The following is a 17,067-nucleotide window of genomic DNA, read 5'->3' on the forward strand; positions in this document are numbered from 1 at the left end:
GTCTTCGGTCTCCTCTGGTTATTGTGTGTGAATCTTGAGCATTATACTAATGCAATTGGATCTGAGGTGTGTGTGTGTGTGTGTGTGTGTGTGTGTGTGTGTGTGTGTGTGTGTGTGTGTGTGTGTGTGTGTGTGTGTGTGTGTGTGTGTGTGTGTGTGTGTGTGTGTGTGTGTGTGTGTGTGTGTGTGTGTGTGTGTGTGTGTGTGTGTGTGTGTGTGTGTGTGTGTGTGTGTGTGTGTGTGTGTGTGTGTGTGTGTGTGTGTGTGTGTGTGTGTGTGTGTGTGTGTGTGTGTGTGTGTGTGTGTGTGATTGGTGGAATATTCATCACATCAAAGCGAATGCTGATGTATGCATATTAATCTATCTACAGACAGGATAATGTCGTTGGCAGAACCAGACACAATTGTTTCCCTTTCCTCTAGATTTTCTCTTTTTTTAATTGCCAGGTGCAACCACTCATGTTGACAAGCAGTTGTGCTGCCTTAGCCTCCACAAACTGAACCCAGACCAGTCAGTCACACAAGAGTAAGTCAGTTTGATCTTATAACTTGAGGAATGCTTTTCTGGCAAGAATGTATTCTACTAGTACAATATTAAGCTGTGTGCGACATGTTTTTTATTCACCGCTATAGGCAATTCTCAAAAAATAAAAAGTCATGAATTCTCAATGTGATAAAATGTGTATTTTTGTCATTTAATGAGTGTCTTTTGTCTCCAGAACCCCAAACTGAACAGAGTTAGGAGAGTTAGGTAGATATCATTTAATAACTACTATAATAAGAATACATATATATGCTCAAGTGTCCAAAGTATGTTTCACTGTACTTCTTGTGTATCATTTAATAATGGCACTTAGCTTCTGAAGTGACTTGACTCAGAACAGTATTTTAGATGTATTGTTTTTTTTCCCCCAGGAAAGTATTAGTACTAGATGGTTGCGGCATGTGGTTTTGTGATCAAATCATTCCAAAGTCAGTAAAATGATTGTGCTTTATTTTATCTCAATCAAAATGCCCACAAGTCATTATTTTCTTGGAGAGTAGCAGAAAAAAAACTAAACCATATACTGTAAACATTCACATTATTTGTTTTTTTTAAAAAATCTATTCTTCAGTAAACTCAGCGCAAAATAACACATTTCATATAGTAAACCGAAGAAGAAAGAACAAGTATAGGCATCAATCCAAACCATTGGCTTAGATTGTGTTTTGAGGTTGATCTGCGTGGTGTATCCATCAGCTCAAATTGCACATAGTAAGTTAAAGTTAACTCTAAGACAAGTAGAAGTGCCACCATGAAGCACACAGGTTGGCAAAAAGTTCAGACCAAACAGCCCTATCCAATGATCTTGTCTTGAGCAAATAAAAATGTGTTGCCATCACGCTCCGCCATACTGTTTGGTAGCGCTACCAAAATGGACCGATGTAGTCATGACTAAGAAATCAAGACAAAATATATGCGATAATTTGGCCAAGGAGAGGGACAATTTCCAGTAAACTGGCCTCGTGCTCCAGTAACCACCCTTATGGCAAGACATCTGTTGCCCATGAGAAAGATGTCATAAAATTGAATGTGAAGGCACTTCCCCATGTGAGGATCTTGTCTTTGAGTGACATGTTTGTGAGGCAACAAAGTAATTCAACTAAAACTATCAGAATATATAAAAGTTTTTAATACTTGGCAACTCCAATTTTAGTCAATGGAAACACTCTCGTCAAACGTATAAACACAGTTTACATGGTAGCTTTGGTGCTGCTGTTGACCTGGCCGGACCCCAGCTTCAATTTCAATCAGAAGTCAATTTCATATTGCAGGTAAGATTTAAGTCAAAATCTCGCAAAGTTCAATGAGACATTATTTTATGAATAATAATATCCTTATGCGCTTTTGTTAGATAAGAAAATCAATTCCACTTTCATTACTGTACGATAAATATAAAGCTACAGCCAGCAGCCAGTTAGCTTAGCTTAGCATAAAGACTAGAAATGGGGAAACAGCTAGCTAGGATAAAACAAATGAGATATTGTGTTAATTATCAAGCTTTAGAGCTGCTGATAGGTAGATGTTGTTACCTTTATACAGAGCCAGACTAGCTCTTTCCCCGTTTTAAGTCTTTGTGCTAAGCTAACCAGCCTCTGGCTGTAGCTTTACATTTAGTGAACAGATATCAGAAAGGTATAAATCCTCCCATCTAACTCTAGCAAGCGAATAAGCATATTTCCCAAAATGTCGTTTCTTTCAAGGAAATTCTTATTTCCACCCAAAATCAGTAGCAAATTACTTTCGAAACTCCAGAAATTATTAGGAAATTACAGACCCATAAAATAAACCCATATTTCTACATTTTCTAACAGTGACTTAACAGTATAGTTTATTCCACCATAGGAATATCATTTGTACTTGATGTATTTTCTGTATTGGCAATAGATATTACAAAAATACTTTATGTGGTAAATTTAATAACTTAGGTTCTTATGTCCCACTGGTAAACTATATTAAACCTATGAGGTGTGCATTGAGTAACACTTGAATAAAATAATGCTGTCTTGAATAGGTAATCTTCTGTGGTTAAGATTTAATAAAGAAAGTTCAAATACCCTTCCATCATTGACTTCAGTTGCTTACGGAAACAAACTGCACACTGTGACAAGAGCTACCGTCACTTCCTGTTACTTCACTGATAACCACGCTTACAGCAGTTTCACTCACGCACAGTTTCTACACTAACTGGAGTTGCCAAGTCATGGTCAAAGGTACCAAAGTGTGAGGCTAGGTAACAAAACAGGGTGAAACCAAGGTAAAATCATACAATACCCCACAAAGCTGCCTGCAAGTAGAGCTAACACGTAGCCTTTGACTTGAGCTTTGATTTTCATACGCAGTAAATCGAACCAGGCGTTTTTTCTACATAAAATACCCACAATTCAATTTTTACTATTTACAAACTCATAAATATATATGTCTACAGTAGGAATCATTTCCCCCCCCCAAACAATCATACAAAAAACAACAGACCATAAAAAACTGAACACAAATAAAATAGATTATTTCTATCAAAAGAAAAAAAAAAGCAGAAACAAAATGTAGTCATAATCCTTTGGACTGTTTTGCTATGTTGATCTGTAGCAGTACTTGTGATGTCGAGCCCTCGGGAGATTTTGAGACCTGAGTGTCTTCAGTCAGGTGCAGATCACAATAGCGCTGAGATCCCTGGGAGGGGCTGGGCCAGAGGCCCGGTTTATGTAATCCTACACTGAACATATAAAGAAAAGTGAAAAAAGGGAATTAGGATGGGGAGGAAGGGGGGGATAAAGAGAGTTAAAATATGACAGGTCATCACCACCCTATGATTCAGGGGACTGCTCTGACAGAGTGTTGAGCAGGTTTTTGTAGGCTGCGGAGTTCATGTAGCGGGGATACGAGTCTCTTTGCATTAACGTGTAGATCTGCAGCTGGGCATCTTCAAATGTGTGCAAGTTGGGTTCCTGCATGTTCCTGTTGATCGTCTCACGCACACGGGAGTCAAGGCTCACCTGAGAGTCAAGAACAGGGTTAAAATTAAGAACAGGATGGGCATATTCTCAATAACAAACTGTCTTTTAAAGGAAAAGTTTGACATTTTGAGAAATAAGCTTATTTGTTTTCTTACAGAGAGTTAGATTACAAAAATGTATACCACTCTCATGTGCGTACCTTAAAGATGATGCTACAGTCGGTTAGCTTAGCTTAGCACAGAGACTGTAAATGGAGGAAGTGGCTAGCCTAGCTCTGTCTGAAAGTAACACAATCCACCTACCAGCACGTCCAAAGCTCATTCATTAACAATTTATATTTCATTTGGTTAATCCATTTAAAAACCAATGTGTAAAAACAACAATTTGCTGCTTTACGCTATGTGCTGAATTTCTTGGCAAGAACATGTGACTTCCAGTAGTTTCCGCTGGTTGCCTGACAACTGCTCAGAGCCCAGAAATAGTCCAACATACAGTATACCTAGCATAGCATAGCATACACTTAAGTTTTTGTACGAATTAGGATATAATGTGTTAAACCGACATTACACTGTGCGTGAGGGTCTGTATAACAGAAATGTCATCATCAGAGGGTATAAGCGTAGGCTTTGTGCAGACCTCCACGCAGCCACTCCGCTACAAGTGGTAGTGCAGCAATTTACTGTGCATGTGTGGAGCGCGTCCTCCAAGCATATAGTACAGTATAATCAGACCTTCTATGCGCCCATAGTTTCTGCACCTGTCCGTGTACGCGTCCGTTCTGGAGTATAATCAATCCCTTAGTAAGCTTTGAGGTGCTAGTTGGTGGATTTTGTTACCTTTGGACAGAGCCAGACTAGCTGTTTCCAGTCTTTATGCTAAGCTAACCAACTGTACATTCAGTGGTATCAATCTTCAAAATGTTCCTAAAATTTCAAACTACAGTATGTCATACTGTCAGGGAGCATGAGATTCGTCAGATGTGATGAAGTTTCACCCTTGAATGTAAAACCTTTTTTAATAACACAGGGAAATTAAGAGCTGCCAGACCTCTTTAGGCGAGAGAATGGAGATGTAGTCCTCATAGATGACCCGAGCCCTCTCCTCTACCGCACTCTTATTGGGGTCTTTGCTGAACTCCTCACAGGCTAACCAGAAGAGCATGTTCTCCTCGCTAAACTCGGTGCGAAGAAACTGTCGGAAGGAGTTCCTCCCCGCTGGGCAACACATTAGCTTGTCAAACGACTGCCCCCACAAGCGCACGTCCTCCAGCGTGGGCTTCGGGCTGCAGAGACAACATGGGGCTGAGTGATTTTACCATTTTTACTTCCACAAATATGTTTAGTAGATATGGCATTTATGTGCGGTGAAATCAGCTGACCAGTCTTCACAGTCTGCGTTCCCTTCCTTGACGTCATAAGAAGCCTTTCGGTTCCTTTCATCCCGGTCTTCATTCCTAATAGTGAGACAGACAAATTGATGATGAACTGCCCATCATAATTTTTCTGAAGGACTTATTTATTAATGTGTTATATATTAATCATCTTACTGTACATATCTAGCATTTATATAACAGTGTAACCACGGTTGGGAGGGTTACTTTAAAAATGTATTCAGATACAATGACTTATTACCTGTTAAAAAATGTAGTCAGTAACCTAATCCAAGTATCACGATATTTAAGTAACATAACTTATTTACTTTCCATTACTTTTGAAATACCTTCAAACCAAATATGCAAATACAGACAAGAGAAAAGAAATACAGTATCAATAAGATTACAGACATTACATGCACATAAAAACACCTCTGTAAATAGAATAATTAATATTTATCCTAGCAGTCTTTGTTATTCTTTGCCATGTATTCTCACCTGTAGAGATGAGAGTTCCGGACTATCAAATATAAATATTTGCTGGCTTTTAGCTTTCTTTGATAGTAAACTAAATATCCATGGGAGTTAGACAATTGGTCGGATAAAACCAGCAGGACGTCACCTTGGGTCTGGGAAATTGCGATAGACATCTTTCGTTCAACATTTTACAGACTAAATGATAAGTCAATTAATTGAGAAAATAATCTGCAGATTATTCAATAATGAATATGCTCATTATATATAGATATAGCAGATAGATATAATAAAATACTTAGATGATATTTATAAAAGCTATATGTTTGCTTATATTTGTTTAGCTTATTATCTTTGTTTAGCTGTACGTCTGAATCTGTGTTGTCTTACAGAATATGTCAAGAACTCACATTTCTCACATTCTCAACTAACTGATGTTTAGGCTTACAATGTAATAAGGCTGCTGCAGGACAAGTGTCAACAGATCACAAGCAAAAAACATCAAAACACAAAAGACACAAGCCAGGGTCTGCTGCTGAGAAAACAGTAGCTCAGGCTGTGCTGTTCTGCGTGCAGTAATGTCGGCCATGCTGCGCCACAACGAGCAAGTTCTCGGGTGGGGAAGACCTACCAGGAACAGCTACAGCAGCAGCACCAGCAGAAGCAACATGCATTTGAGCCCCGTGGGTTGGCCTGGACCGGCTGGCCCTGCTGGGCCGGTGCAGTTCCCCCCGCTGCCGACTCCTGCTGCACCGACATCTGCCTCTTTCGCATCTCCATCCGCTCTGATCCCATGGGCTATACACAGAGGAGAGGCACTGAGTTTAGTGTTTTAGATGTCAGGAATAGTGAGGTTTTATCCTGGGTTAAGACAATCTCTTGATCGCAATGGATTTGTATAATACAAATCAGTGCCAGTGCAATACAGATGGTAATGACAGAGCTGGGTGTACTGTAATAAGACTAAAGACCAGTGTGAAATCCTGAGTGCATCCATTTTACCAGCACTTTTACCAAATTAATTAGATTTATTAAATTTACAACTCACCAGTTGACGCCTATGTATTTGTTATGTGTGCAGGAAGTGAACTGCTGCTGATGTTTTCTGACTGGAGCATGTGCTGGCATGGCCAGAGGTCACACTGCAGGAATGCTGTTTGCTCTATTAAGGGGGGAAAGTATGGAAGAATAATTTGCTGATTTTGTTTTTTCCTACTGCCAAATATGCACCCACTAAGCACATTTCAGTCTCTTTAATCTCAAACTGGCTGTATGTTACCTTATCCACTCCAACTACATGTGTAAAAGGGATGGATTGTTGACCATTGGCTCAATGGTTATAATCCAAAATTTGAAACATCCCATTTGTGAAAGCCTGAGTGTAAAAGCAATGCATTAAAGGATTTGCCACGCTCACTGGGCCCAAGTGGAGCAATACATTAAATACACATAATAATAATGTAAATATTTGTAATTTTTGTTGTTGAATTTTTACTTCACTTTGTGTGCACTTCAGGCTACATTTATCATGTCCATGGGAAATTACTGTTATACTTGTGATCAACAGAATCCCCAGTTTGTAGGCCTATAGATACAGACAGACTATGCTTCCAGAATGACTTCTTGTCTGATTTTAACAAGTGTGTCATCGCCAGGTCAGACGCTGCCAAATCAGATCAGTCAGATCATTTATGTAACAAAGCTGTCGTTTGCAACACACGGCATCAAAAATCAAGTTACTATCTGACACAAGAAACGATGTTATAAAAAAAATGTCAGGAGATTTGGTACATGGGAGGGGGGCCCGAAGGCGCAGCTTGCAAATCTATAACCGCAGCATTGCTCTATCACAGACACTGTAAGTGAATAGAATACCATATGGTCATTTCTAAGATGGATCCGCGCGCGGTTTTACTCAGATGCAGAGCCGGCTTCAGCTGCAGATTTCGTGCGTCTTGCCGAATGGCATATTTTACGCGTTAGATGTCGGGTACGTCAAACACGCTATGGTTTGACTATAGACGATGAAATGCGGGGTGGAGGTTCTCGCATTCATTCAAAGGATAAATCATGATAACGCCAAATAAACCTTTTCTTTTCCTTCAACATTACCGAAGCAGAAATGTGATCGACACTGGGATGTAATGGTTCCTGAACTATTTTAACAGAAAGAAACCATTGCATTAGCAACTCGCACAACACATCAATGGAACGTGCCACCATGAAGAACCATAGAGCTTCTTCGCCCTGGACAGCCACGGAAAAGACACTGCCGATCTGTTAAAAAAGCCCACTGTAAAAAAAGATAGTGACATGCCATTTAAAACACCGGGAAACGGCCTCAAATGCTCCGCTCACGAAATGTCCGTGCAATGATACATCGATTTGCTACCAATACTTACAAATTCACCATGTATGCACAGCGAGAAGAGGTAATTCTTTGCCTTGATTACATCCGATGGCACATAAGGCTTTTTTCTCCCCCGACTGGATGCTTCAATTCAGTACGCATGCGTCTTCTCTCCAGCTCGTAGTAGCCTAGTAAAGAGCGTAAACCCCGACAGTATGGCACAGATTTGTATAGTGCAGGTCCTTTACCCTGCCTTGTATGCGAGAGACTATAAACAGACTATTCAACCAACGAAGGCTTCATGTCGGCTTGTAATAAAAAAGAGGGACTAAAATGAAGCCTACAAACTAACGCACCAGGCAGAAAAAACACCCAAAAACTTAACTTATAGCTACATTACAGCTATTTACTAAACCCAAAACATCCAATAATATTACCAAAAAAGCCATAATTTCGTTGGCATATGCTCCGTGAGCTTTTGCCTGAAGTCGCTGTCTATGGTGCTGAAACAGCCGGAAGCTGGTTTAAGCATATACACATGCATTTTTTTTTAATCTGTTGTTTTTATCCTGAATCTGTGTTGTGTTAACCTGAATTGAATTGACTGAATTTGCATCTGTTACATTGCTTCTCCCTATGCAACAATGTTTATCTGTATTTATTCTTATTTATATTTATTTATCCTTTATTAATTGATTAAATCATAGATCGAGAATGTTATACACAGTATGTTGCATTTTAAAGATGATTGCCTGGCTCCTGTGTGCCTTGTAATCTACAGTGCAGGCCTGCAACCAATAATGATAGAAGACAACACTGCCATCTGAAGGTAGCTAGAACTGCAGCACTGACATTATGTTCTCCATGCACATGATAGTAAAGCACTGACTGACTCATCGAGCTTTGATAGTCATGTGAATTTGTGAAAGGCACGGCTATGTTTGCAAGATATGATCTCTTGAATATGATCCCTAATATTTTACATGCTTGTATGAATATTATATTGTGGCTGTTCAATTTCTATTTGATGCAAAATCATGCTAGAGGTAGTGGGCCGTCTTTCAATGCAATCTGCTATAAGCCTTTATTAATATTAACTTTGCTTTTAGGTGCCCATCATATTTTGCTTTCTACGAACACCAGATGGCACCCTGCCTATTCTTCAAACATGTCATACAACATATTGTATTTCATCTAATTTTTTACTTAATTTGAACCATCACATTTGTGCTGTCTGGGTCGCATTATAAGTCAAGATGTTCTTTGATGCCATGGAAATTAACATCGCCCATCCCACATCGTATTAAGAAGTGCTGCAAAATGTGACCGCCTGTAATACAAAACTGAGTGTTCTTACAGTGTCCGCACAGACCTGGTACTGCTCTATTATGCTGCCCATTGAACCACTTAAATATTAGGCATTCATCTCTTCGGTTATCTTGTTAAAAATAAGGGGAAAGAAGATTAGTTTTTTTCTGTCCAGTTTAATTACTGTGCTGAACTGGGGTGGGCCCTGATCATCCACACATCTTTTTTCCCCTCTAGAGATAGAACATGTGATTTTCTCCACAACACTTCATTTAACACCTTCCCCTGTGTTCATGTTATGCAACACAAACCCACAAATAGCCCTGAAAGATTGATATATACACACGCAAGCAACGAATGATACTTCATGCTGTTGTGATTTTGACGACTTTTCCCTCTGAGGGCACAATGCCAAGTAAAGGAGGGAGTCTGAACACACAAGGTCACAAGGAAGAGTGGGATGTCAGAGCTGGGGGACAGGATAAATAAAGTATTTTCAGTGTGTGAGTAAGGGGATTCAAATCATTGTGAAGCTTTGAAATTGTAAGGAAGATAAAATTAACTATAGATTTGATCACTGGAACTCAACATGCAGAGAGGCACTACTCGAGAGGAAGTGTGGTTACCAACTTCAAGAGATCATGCACGGCATCTGTGAGCATGCTAAAGGTGAAAATGAGTCGTCCAGTCACAGCAACAAAGATGGCAACAGAATACATAATTTCTCTCCATTAAATTTTTATTTCCTGCTGACATTATTCCTCTAATGAATTTCCCCCAGGTGTGTTTATCAAGTGGCTCTTTGCACTGTAAATGTCAGGCTCAATTTAATAAAACACAATCAGGGTCTTAATCCTTGTAACCAAGTTACACAGTCATCTGTTTCTAACTCTAAGCACTACGTCTCCATGCAAACTGATTGTCCAAATTACCACCCTCAGTTCGGGGTAAACACAATTCTATTGGACTCATTTAAGGACATTTTAGAGCCTTGCAGGAGAAAGATTTTTGTAACTTTGCACACATAGTATCTTGCTGTGATTCTTTCTGACCTTTTTCTTGAAAGTCATCATTATAAATGTTGCAGGAAGTGATTGTTATTGTAATGCTATTTGATATAACATGTATTTCTTTATTGGCCCTCAAGAGGAAATTCAGTTTGCAGCCAGAGAATGAAACAAATACACTGAAGGGATAGTTTGTATTTTTTTTAAGTTGGATTGTATGAAGTACTTATCCATAGTCAGTGTATTACCTACAGTAGATGGCGGTCGGCAAGCCCCCATGCATGGAAGCTACGCAATGTACCGCTGTGGACGGGGACAGCAGCTAAACATATTTTAGCCAACAACAAAAAAAAGCCGACATAAAAAAATCAGTTTCAGTGTACGCTATGTTTAGAATGTTTTCACTGCTTTACTATCAGACAACGCTTTCGAGTGGGAACTGAAGTCACCGTTTTATCTTTCTATGCTCTCCACATCCACAAACTCCTTTGACAAAAACAATAATTTTACCTGCAGAACACAAGAGTTGCTGGTCTACCGTAGTTTTTGGTGTTATTGTGTGAATTTGGTGAATCCGAACTATCCCTTTAAACACAAATGACAACACCCACCAACAAATACTTAATGGATATACAATAGTGCAAATAGCTGAGTCCAAAATGCCATCACTGATCTCTCTCCTGATTCAAGATAGTATTACTCATACAACATATGAGGTGCAGGGTGGCTTGAGGATGTGCTTAAAAGATACTAATTAGAATCATATCCCCTTGTATAATTTCAATTATCTGACCGCACTGATAATACAGCCCTTTAATTTAAATATCAAGGAGCATTTGAGAGCTTCAAAAGTCACTAAGTGGAGGGAAACCGCTCTTTGCTCTACTAACAAGGATTCTGAAATGAAAGTTAAGAGGGATGGTCTTTATCAGGACATGCTATTTATCATTTATGTGATTGTTTGGACTCTATAATAACAAATGAACTGCATCATAAAGGTTATAAAACTACAATTGGAACATAATTAAGCAATGGCTTGTGAATGGGTGTCATTTACTGCACAGTTCACTTTCATTACTGCTATGAAATGCTATCTAAATATAAATCTTTACAAAGATAAAGTACGGATACATGTATATCTATGGCATGACACAATAGGCCTAATAGGGCAAGTAGGTACATTTGTGAACTGGCTGCATGGCCAATCGCATTATCACTTCAAAGAAAACTGATGAACACTTTTTGTAACATTGTGTATATTCTTTATGTATGGTAATCAATAAAATATGTGATTTAGTGTAAACAACCAGGATCCCTGAAATCAACTGAGATACATTGAATGCAGACATCATAAAAGTTATTAATTACACCTGTGCTTTTCCGTGACAAGTCAAAATGTCTGCTGTAAAAAAAGGTCTGTTGCAATGTCCCTGGTTTGAGTCTTACTGAGGACAATGGACTTTTTTCACAGCAGACATTTTGACTTGTCCTAGTAGATTCAGATTCAGATAACTTTATGAATCCCCAAAGGGGCAATTCAGTTTTACAGCCAACCCATCCATTATGGGGCAAGTAACCATATTTAGTCACTTCCGCACACACTCAAAATGCCCTCCCCCTGCCTCCATTTGGAGTTGTGGAGTCATGTGGTTTTCTCTCAGCCAATCAGGGGAGATCAAGCTATCTGACAGATATTGACATTATGGCATCTGAACAATCAGCAGTGGCCTGGAACTCAAACTCAGCCATCTTGCAGAAATCATAAATATTGCTTTTTTTTGAACCTGGCTTCTCCCGCAGCTATGGTAATAACATCATAACTAAACATGGTAAGTCGATGTAACTCACAAATTATTTGGTTGAATAGTTGTGTTAAAGATTGAGATCGTTCACCTAAGACTAGCATGAGTGGCACAAGTGTCCATTTTTAGACATATGTCTATGAATGTATGTGTTTTATTATAGTTAAATGGCATACATAGGTGCTTATTGTTAGTGTGAGGCCTAGTACTGTGTGAATTCATTTTAATTACTCAATATTGGTTTGTGATAAAACACAACTATGAGTAAATATAAGTGGTGCTACCAGTAATTATAATTGATTTTTCTGTTTTTATATTTTCTATGTCAATACTCTTTTTTTCCAGTAGATCTAAATTACACTGTTACTGTTTTCCTTTTGCTTAATATTGACTTAAAAGCATATTCCTTTTGCAGCTGTCTGCTCTGCTCTTTTATGGGGAGAGGGATACCGTTGTTGTTCCCGTAAACCCTGCTAGCGATGATGATAGCTCAGAGGAAGAAGACAACAATGTGGCAGATCTTGACTTCCTTCCACGCACCCACAACCTGCACATTGATGGCCCTTCTGCCAAAAGGAAGTGCATGGGGCCTGCATTGGAGGTGCTTGTAGATGAGGACCTGGGCGAAAATGATGACACTCAAGAGCCGGCACCAACAGCAAAAGGAAGCCAGAATCCCAGCAAACCCTCTAGAAGAAGGTTGATCTTCTTGACTTCATGCAAAGTCCATTTGATTATTTCAGCAGGTACTTCAGTCGTAATAAGTAATCTCGCACATAACATATCAAACCAACTTATATGCAACCCAGATGAACATCAACACCACCTTTGCCACCACTGAGTTAGAAATTATGAGCAACAAAGTTCATAATTTCATCATCAGTGGTGGCAAAGGTGGTGTTGATGTTCATCTGGGTTGCATATAAGTTGGTTTGATATGTTAGGTGCGAGATTACTTCACGACTTAGGATGAAGTCAGGGGTGGGTTGTCCAGGTCAACCTTCTTCTAGAGGGTTTCCGGGGTTCTGGCTTCCTTTTGTTGGTGGGCCTTTTTGCTGTTGGTGCCAGCTCTTGATTACCATAATTTTCGCCCAGAGCCTCATCTACAAGCACCTCCACTGCAGGCCGCACACACTTCCTTTTGGCAGAAGGGCCATCAATGTCCAGGTTGTGGGTGCGTGGAAGGAAGTTGGGATCTGCCACATCGTTGTCTTCTTCCTCTGAGCTATCATTATCTCTGGCGGGGTTTACAGGAACAACAACGGTATCTCTCTCCCCATAAAAGAGCCGGGAAGACAGCTGCAAAAGGTATATGCTTTTAGTCAATATTAGGCCAATTCAGATTTTTAGAAATGCTATGCAAATAACAACAATCTCAAATTTTTAACACAACTTTTCAACCAAATAATTTGTGAGTTAAATAAATGTTCCTTGCAGGTTGTGTGTGTTTTTCACATAATTTTTAAAATTCACTCTGGGTAATTTTTGTTCACCCTGGATGGGCAAGTGCTCATATATGGTAACTTCATTAACCTTGATTTGCAATGCAAACATGAAAAATATTGATAACTTTTTGTTTTAAATGTCCTATACCATCCCCCATTACCTTTTTGAGGTTACAATTTAGAATTTCCAAAGATTTCAATGAGTGCCCAATAAACTAACTTAAAAAGGTGCATTAGCAATCTATATAATGTAAATGTTATAAAATAATAAATTAAAATCAAAAATAAACAATAGACAATAAATAGTACTGCAGCTGTCATACATCCCCCTGTATACAGAAGCTTCTCTCTTTCTCCCGTAACATCCACACGTTTACACATGACCCAATCATTACACCCACCCACCCACACACCTACACACACACGCCCAAGACCAGTGAGTCAGCATGCACAATACCAGGGCCTCTCCTAAGTGGAATGCAGCCATCACTAATGGTTTGGAATACACCTGTGCTTTTCCTACTATGAAACATCAACATGTCTGCCATGAAAAAGGTCTATAGTTGCACAACACTGTCCCTTCTCCTGTAGCTCTATATTGAGTACTATCTAATAAGTTAAAATAGCTAAAATACTTAAATGAAATGAAATGAAATGAAATATAATAAAATGGGTAATAAAATGAAGATGGGTGCATATGACTCAACACGTGACTGCCAAACCCTCTGTTGAAAACACTACCATACAGGTTTTGATTATTACCCTAAATGTGTGGCATGGAGATGTCATAGCAGGAAAAGCACAGGTGTAGATAATAATAATAATAATAACGATGGCCAGTGTGTATGCTGTCTCACTTGAATAGCTTACTGGGACATTTAATGGAACTTTTTCTGCCATGATGAGTCAAAAAGTCTGCTGTGGAAAATGTCTATGTGAGTTTAAACCTCAAATTGATTAACAAATGTTTTTCAGCGATAAAAGAAAGGATACAGTAAGACAGTCTGAATTGAAGGTCTTGATATCAACATCCACAAGTGTATGTTTTTTTTTTTTTCAGTTAAAGGGAAATTTCACTGATTTTACACATCAATCTGTTTACAGGTCTTGGGGAGTACTGCGAAAATGTGAAAATAAATTGCATAAAGCATTTTGTGGGTCCAGAGAGAGCTGCGTAAAATCTGATAAATCACTTCAAATGATGTCATAGTCATAGTCACGATGAAAAGTATTTTGACTGTAATTCAACAAGTTCCAGTTCTGCTCTCAGATATGTGGCCAATAAACACATTTGTGTAATGTGTATGTAATGATCTAAACTGACTCCTCTGTTCTCCTGTCCTCCCACTCAATTCTGGGAGCAGCTCCTGTGGCTCTCTTACAATCCCTTCCCCTCTGTAAATATAAATAGTATATATAGTATATACATAGTTCTCCTTACTCCAGATAGCTATCGGAAATCTTTATCTATCCATTTACCAAGCAAAATCACATTTTCAAACTATTGTTAGAAAACGACTGAATGTATTCACAACTCCCTAACTAATGCATTTTGTTTGGTTGTGTGTGTGTGTGTGTGTGTGTGTGTGTGTGTGTGTGTGTGTGTGTGTGTGTGTGCGTGTGCAACTTAATTTAGATTTCCAATGACCGGTGTCACACTATTTCAAGACACACTATCTTCTTTTAATCTTCTTAGGCCTCGTTTAGACAGGAAGTACTTCCCTAAATAGAATTTTGGCAAGAAGCAAAAAGTGCTGCTGATGCTAAGACAAGAGCAATCTAGTTACAATAACAACAACAAACAAACAACAGTATGAAGGATGTTTAAGTTACTGCAGGTGATTAATAATAAGAAACAAATATCATTTGATAGATGTGTGGAGATATAGTGCTACTCTGGACCTCACAAGTTTATGAGGCTCTCAAAATTAATAATTTTGCCAAATACTTTCAGCGACTGACTGATGTTATTTTGTGCCTGCTTATTAGTTTCTGAAATATGTCCTCAAAGAGCAAAAGAAAATCAACTGTAATTTTTTGACTTTTTACTGTATTTTCTCCATGAAAATTAGCTCCAAAGTAATAATCAGTGGTAGGTTTATGATAATGAGGCTATTATCCAAAAAAGTAATGCCTATTGGGGGGGGGACTACAACATGCTCATACCTCAAGGCACACCATCTCCTGTTCCTCTGCGACCGGGTCATTGTAGTTCATTGAGTATCCCACACTATGCCGGCAGGTCCGGACCACTCCCCGTAGCCGCTGCCACATCAGGGCCCTGGTGCGTCTGATCCCCCACAGAGCAGACGTGGGCCTGATCTCCCACTGCCTTACCGCTCTAACACATGGCATGCTCCAATCATGAGACCTCATTCGCCACATGAGGCTTGAGTCTTTTTGAGATCACAAGAAATCCACACTGCTTGCTTCTTTCCTCTATGTTTTCCCCACGTCTGTTCTGAAGCACATTGTGACAGAGAGAGTGGGGGGGGGGGGAGGAAGTATCAGTGACACTGACGAAGAGGAGAGTGTTTACAAAGGAGAGGACAGAAGGGGATTAGGAAAATGTCCCCACTGGATGCAATCCTGAATCCTCTATGCTTTACGTCTCACCAGCTTAGGCCAGATTAAGCCAAGAGGTTTTAGTGTCTGAGTGAGATAGACAGAGAGGAAGACATGTGACAAACGTGGATTCATTTGTGATTGTATATGCTTCTTGGTGAACTACCATGTAATAGAATGGATTAAAAGACATTGATCAATGGGCTATAGAGGAAACATTTGGCCACAATGTACATGCAGCGCTATCAATATAAATATACACTCTGTGGTGCCATGTGTGTTTTACTGAGGAGCCTCTAATGTGTTTTATGGTTGTGTCGCTTATTACAAACTTACAAGGATAAACACTGATCAAAGCTTTTTGGTGTGAGCGATCAACTGACTTCAGCTCTCTGTCATGCTCACAAAGCCACAAAGTTGATTGTCTGGAGTCACGTGTTGGAAATCTTATTTTCTCACCACATCAGGATGTTGCATGTTGTCTGACGGACAGAAATTCACAGTATTAATTTTGTCTGCTCTGCTGCTTCTCTTTCTCTCTTTCCCGTTTGTTTTCGTTTTAAGGGATATTTGCAGTCATGTTCGTGTTTTGGCAGCAGTGGCACACAGCCAGCCCCTTTGGTTGTATCAATTTCATCACTGCAGCAGCCCTCACATTTCTCCTATTTTGGGTTTTTGGGCAAAGCCTAGTAAATTATTAAAAAAACAAGGGTGTAGTTTCTGAATGATTCACACAGACTTCCACATGGTAATTTAAACCTAAAAACTGGTTCAAAAAATTCCAGAAATATATTGGTATAAAAGTAATTAGACTCAAATGTTCAGTTTCTACATGAACTTTAACTAGAGCCACAGACTATAGTGTGACTGATCCTTTCCAGTCTAGACTCCTCAGCTTTGAAACTCTCTGCTTGAACATCTCAGGCAAACCATATCAGTAGCAAGTTACAACTTTTAAATAACTTCTTTAAACTTATTTTTACCGGAACGTGTTCTAATTTTACCAGAATAACGTATTCTAATTTAACCAGTCCTTTTCATAATACCAAACACTGCTGTGCTATTGTTGTGTTTTTATTTATACTTGTTATTTAGGACTTATTATTCATTTATTCATATTATATATCTTGTGTTTCTATCTTTAAAAAGAAAGTTTTTCTTACTGTTTCTCTTTGGCAAGTGCTGCATAAGTAAAGTTTCTCAAAAGTTGCTGTAGCCTTTAGTGTACTGCAGGAAATTAACTGCATTT

At 39.0% G+C, this 17,067-nt stretch overlaps 1 protein-coding gene across 2 annotated transcripts; it reads right to left on the reverse strand.

Moving 5' to 3' along the window:
- Positions 1-2,031: 2,031 nt before the first annotated feature.
- On the reverse strand, positions 2,032-15,476 carry rgs20 (regulator of G protein signaling 20). Of its 2 annotated transcripts, none has more exons than XM_028593922.1 (5): positions 15,420-15,476; positions 5,973-6,139; positions 4,874-4,948; positions 4,543-4,777; positions 2,032-3,534 (listed from the first exon to the last, which is right to left on the reverse strand). In XM_028593922.1, the coding sequence occupies exons 1-5, from the start codon at positions 15,468-15,470 to the stop codon at positions 3,346-3,348; spliced, it is 717 nt and encodes a 238-aa protein (XP_028449723.1). In that variant the 5' UTR covers positions 15,471-15,476; the 3' UTR covers positions 2,032-3,345. The 2 variants fall into 2 exon arrangements, with proteins under 2 accessions (XP_028449723.1, XP_028449724.1); XM_028593923.1 differs by lacking the exon at positions 15,420-15,476 and adding an exon at positions 7,744-7,879.
- Positions 15,477-17,067: the final 1,591 nt, after the last annotated feature.

The sequence above is a fragment of the Perca flavescens genome, chromosome 12 (assembly GCF_004354835.1).
Source record: "Perca flavescens isolate YP-PL-M2 chromosome 12, PFLA_1.0, whole genome shotgun sequence".
NCBI lineage: Eukaryota > Metazoa > Chordata > Actinopteri > Perciformes > Percidae > Perca > Perca flavescens.

Excerpts from the sequence above, each read along its gene's own strand:
- rgs20 (XM_028593922.1), bottom strand. The coding sequence starts at position 15,470 with ATGAACTACAATGACCCGGTCGCAGAGGAACAGGAGATGGTGTGCCTT. Across the intron at positions 4,949-5,972 it reads TGCTGCTGTAGCTGTTCCTG|GAATGAAGACCGGGATGAAA; the intron begins GTAGGTCTTCCC and ends TCTCACTATTAG. Across the intron at positions 3,535-4,542 it reads CCATTCTCTCGCCTAAAGAG|GTGAGCCTTGACTCCCGTGT; the intron begins GTCTGGCAGCTC and ends CTTGACTCTCAG.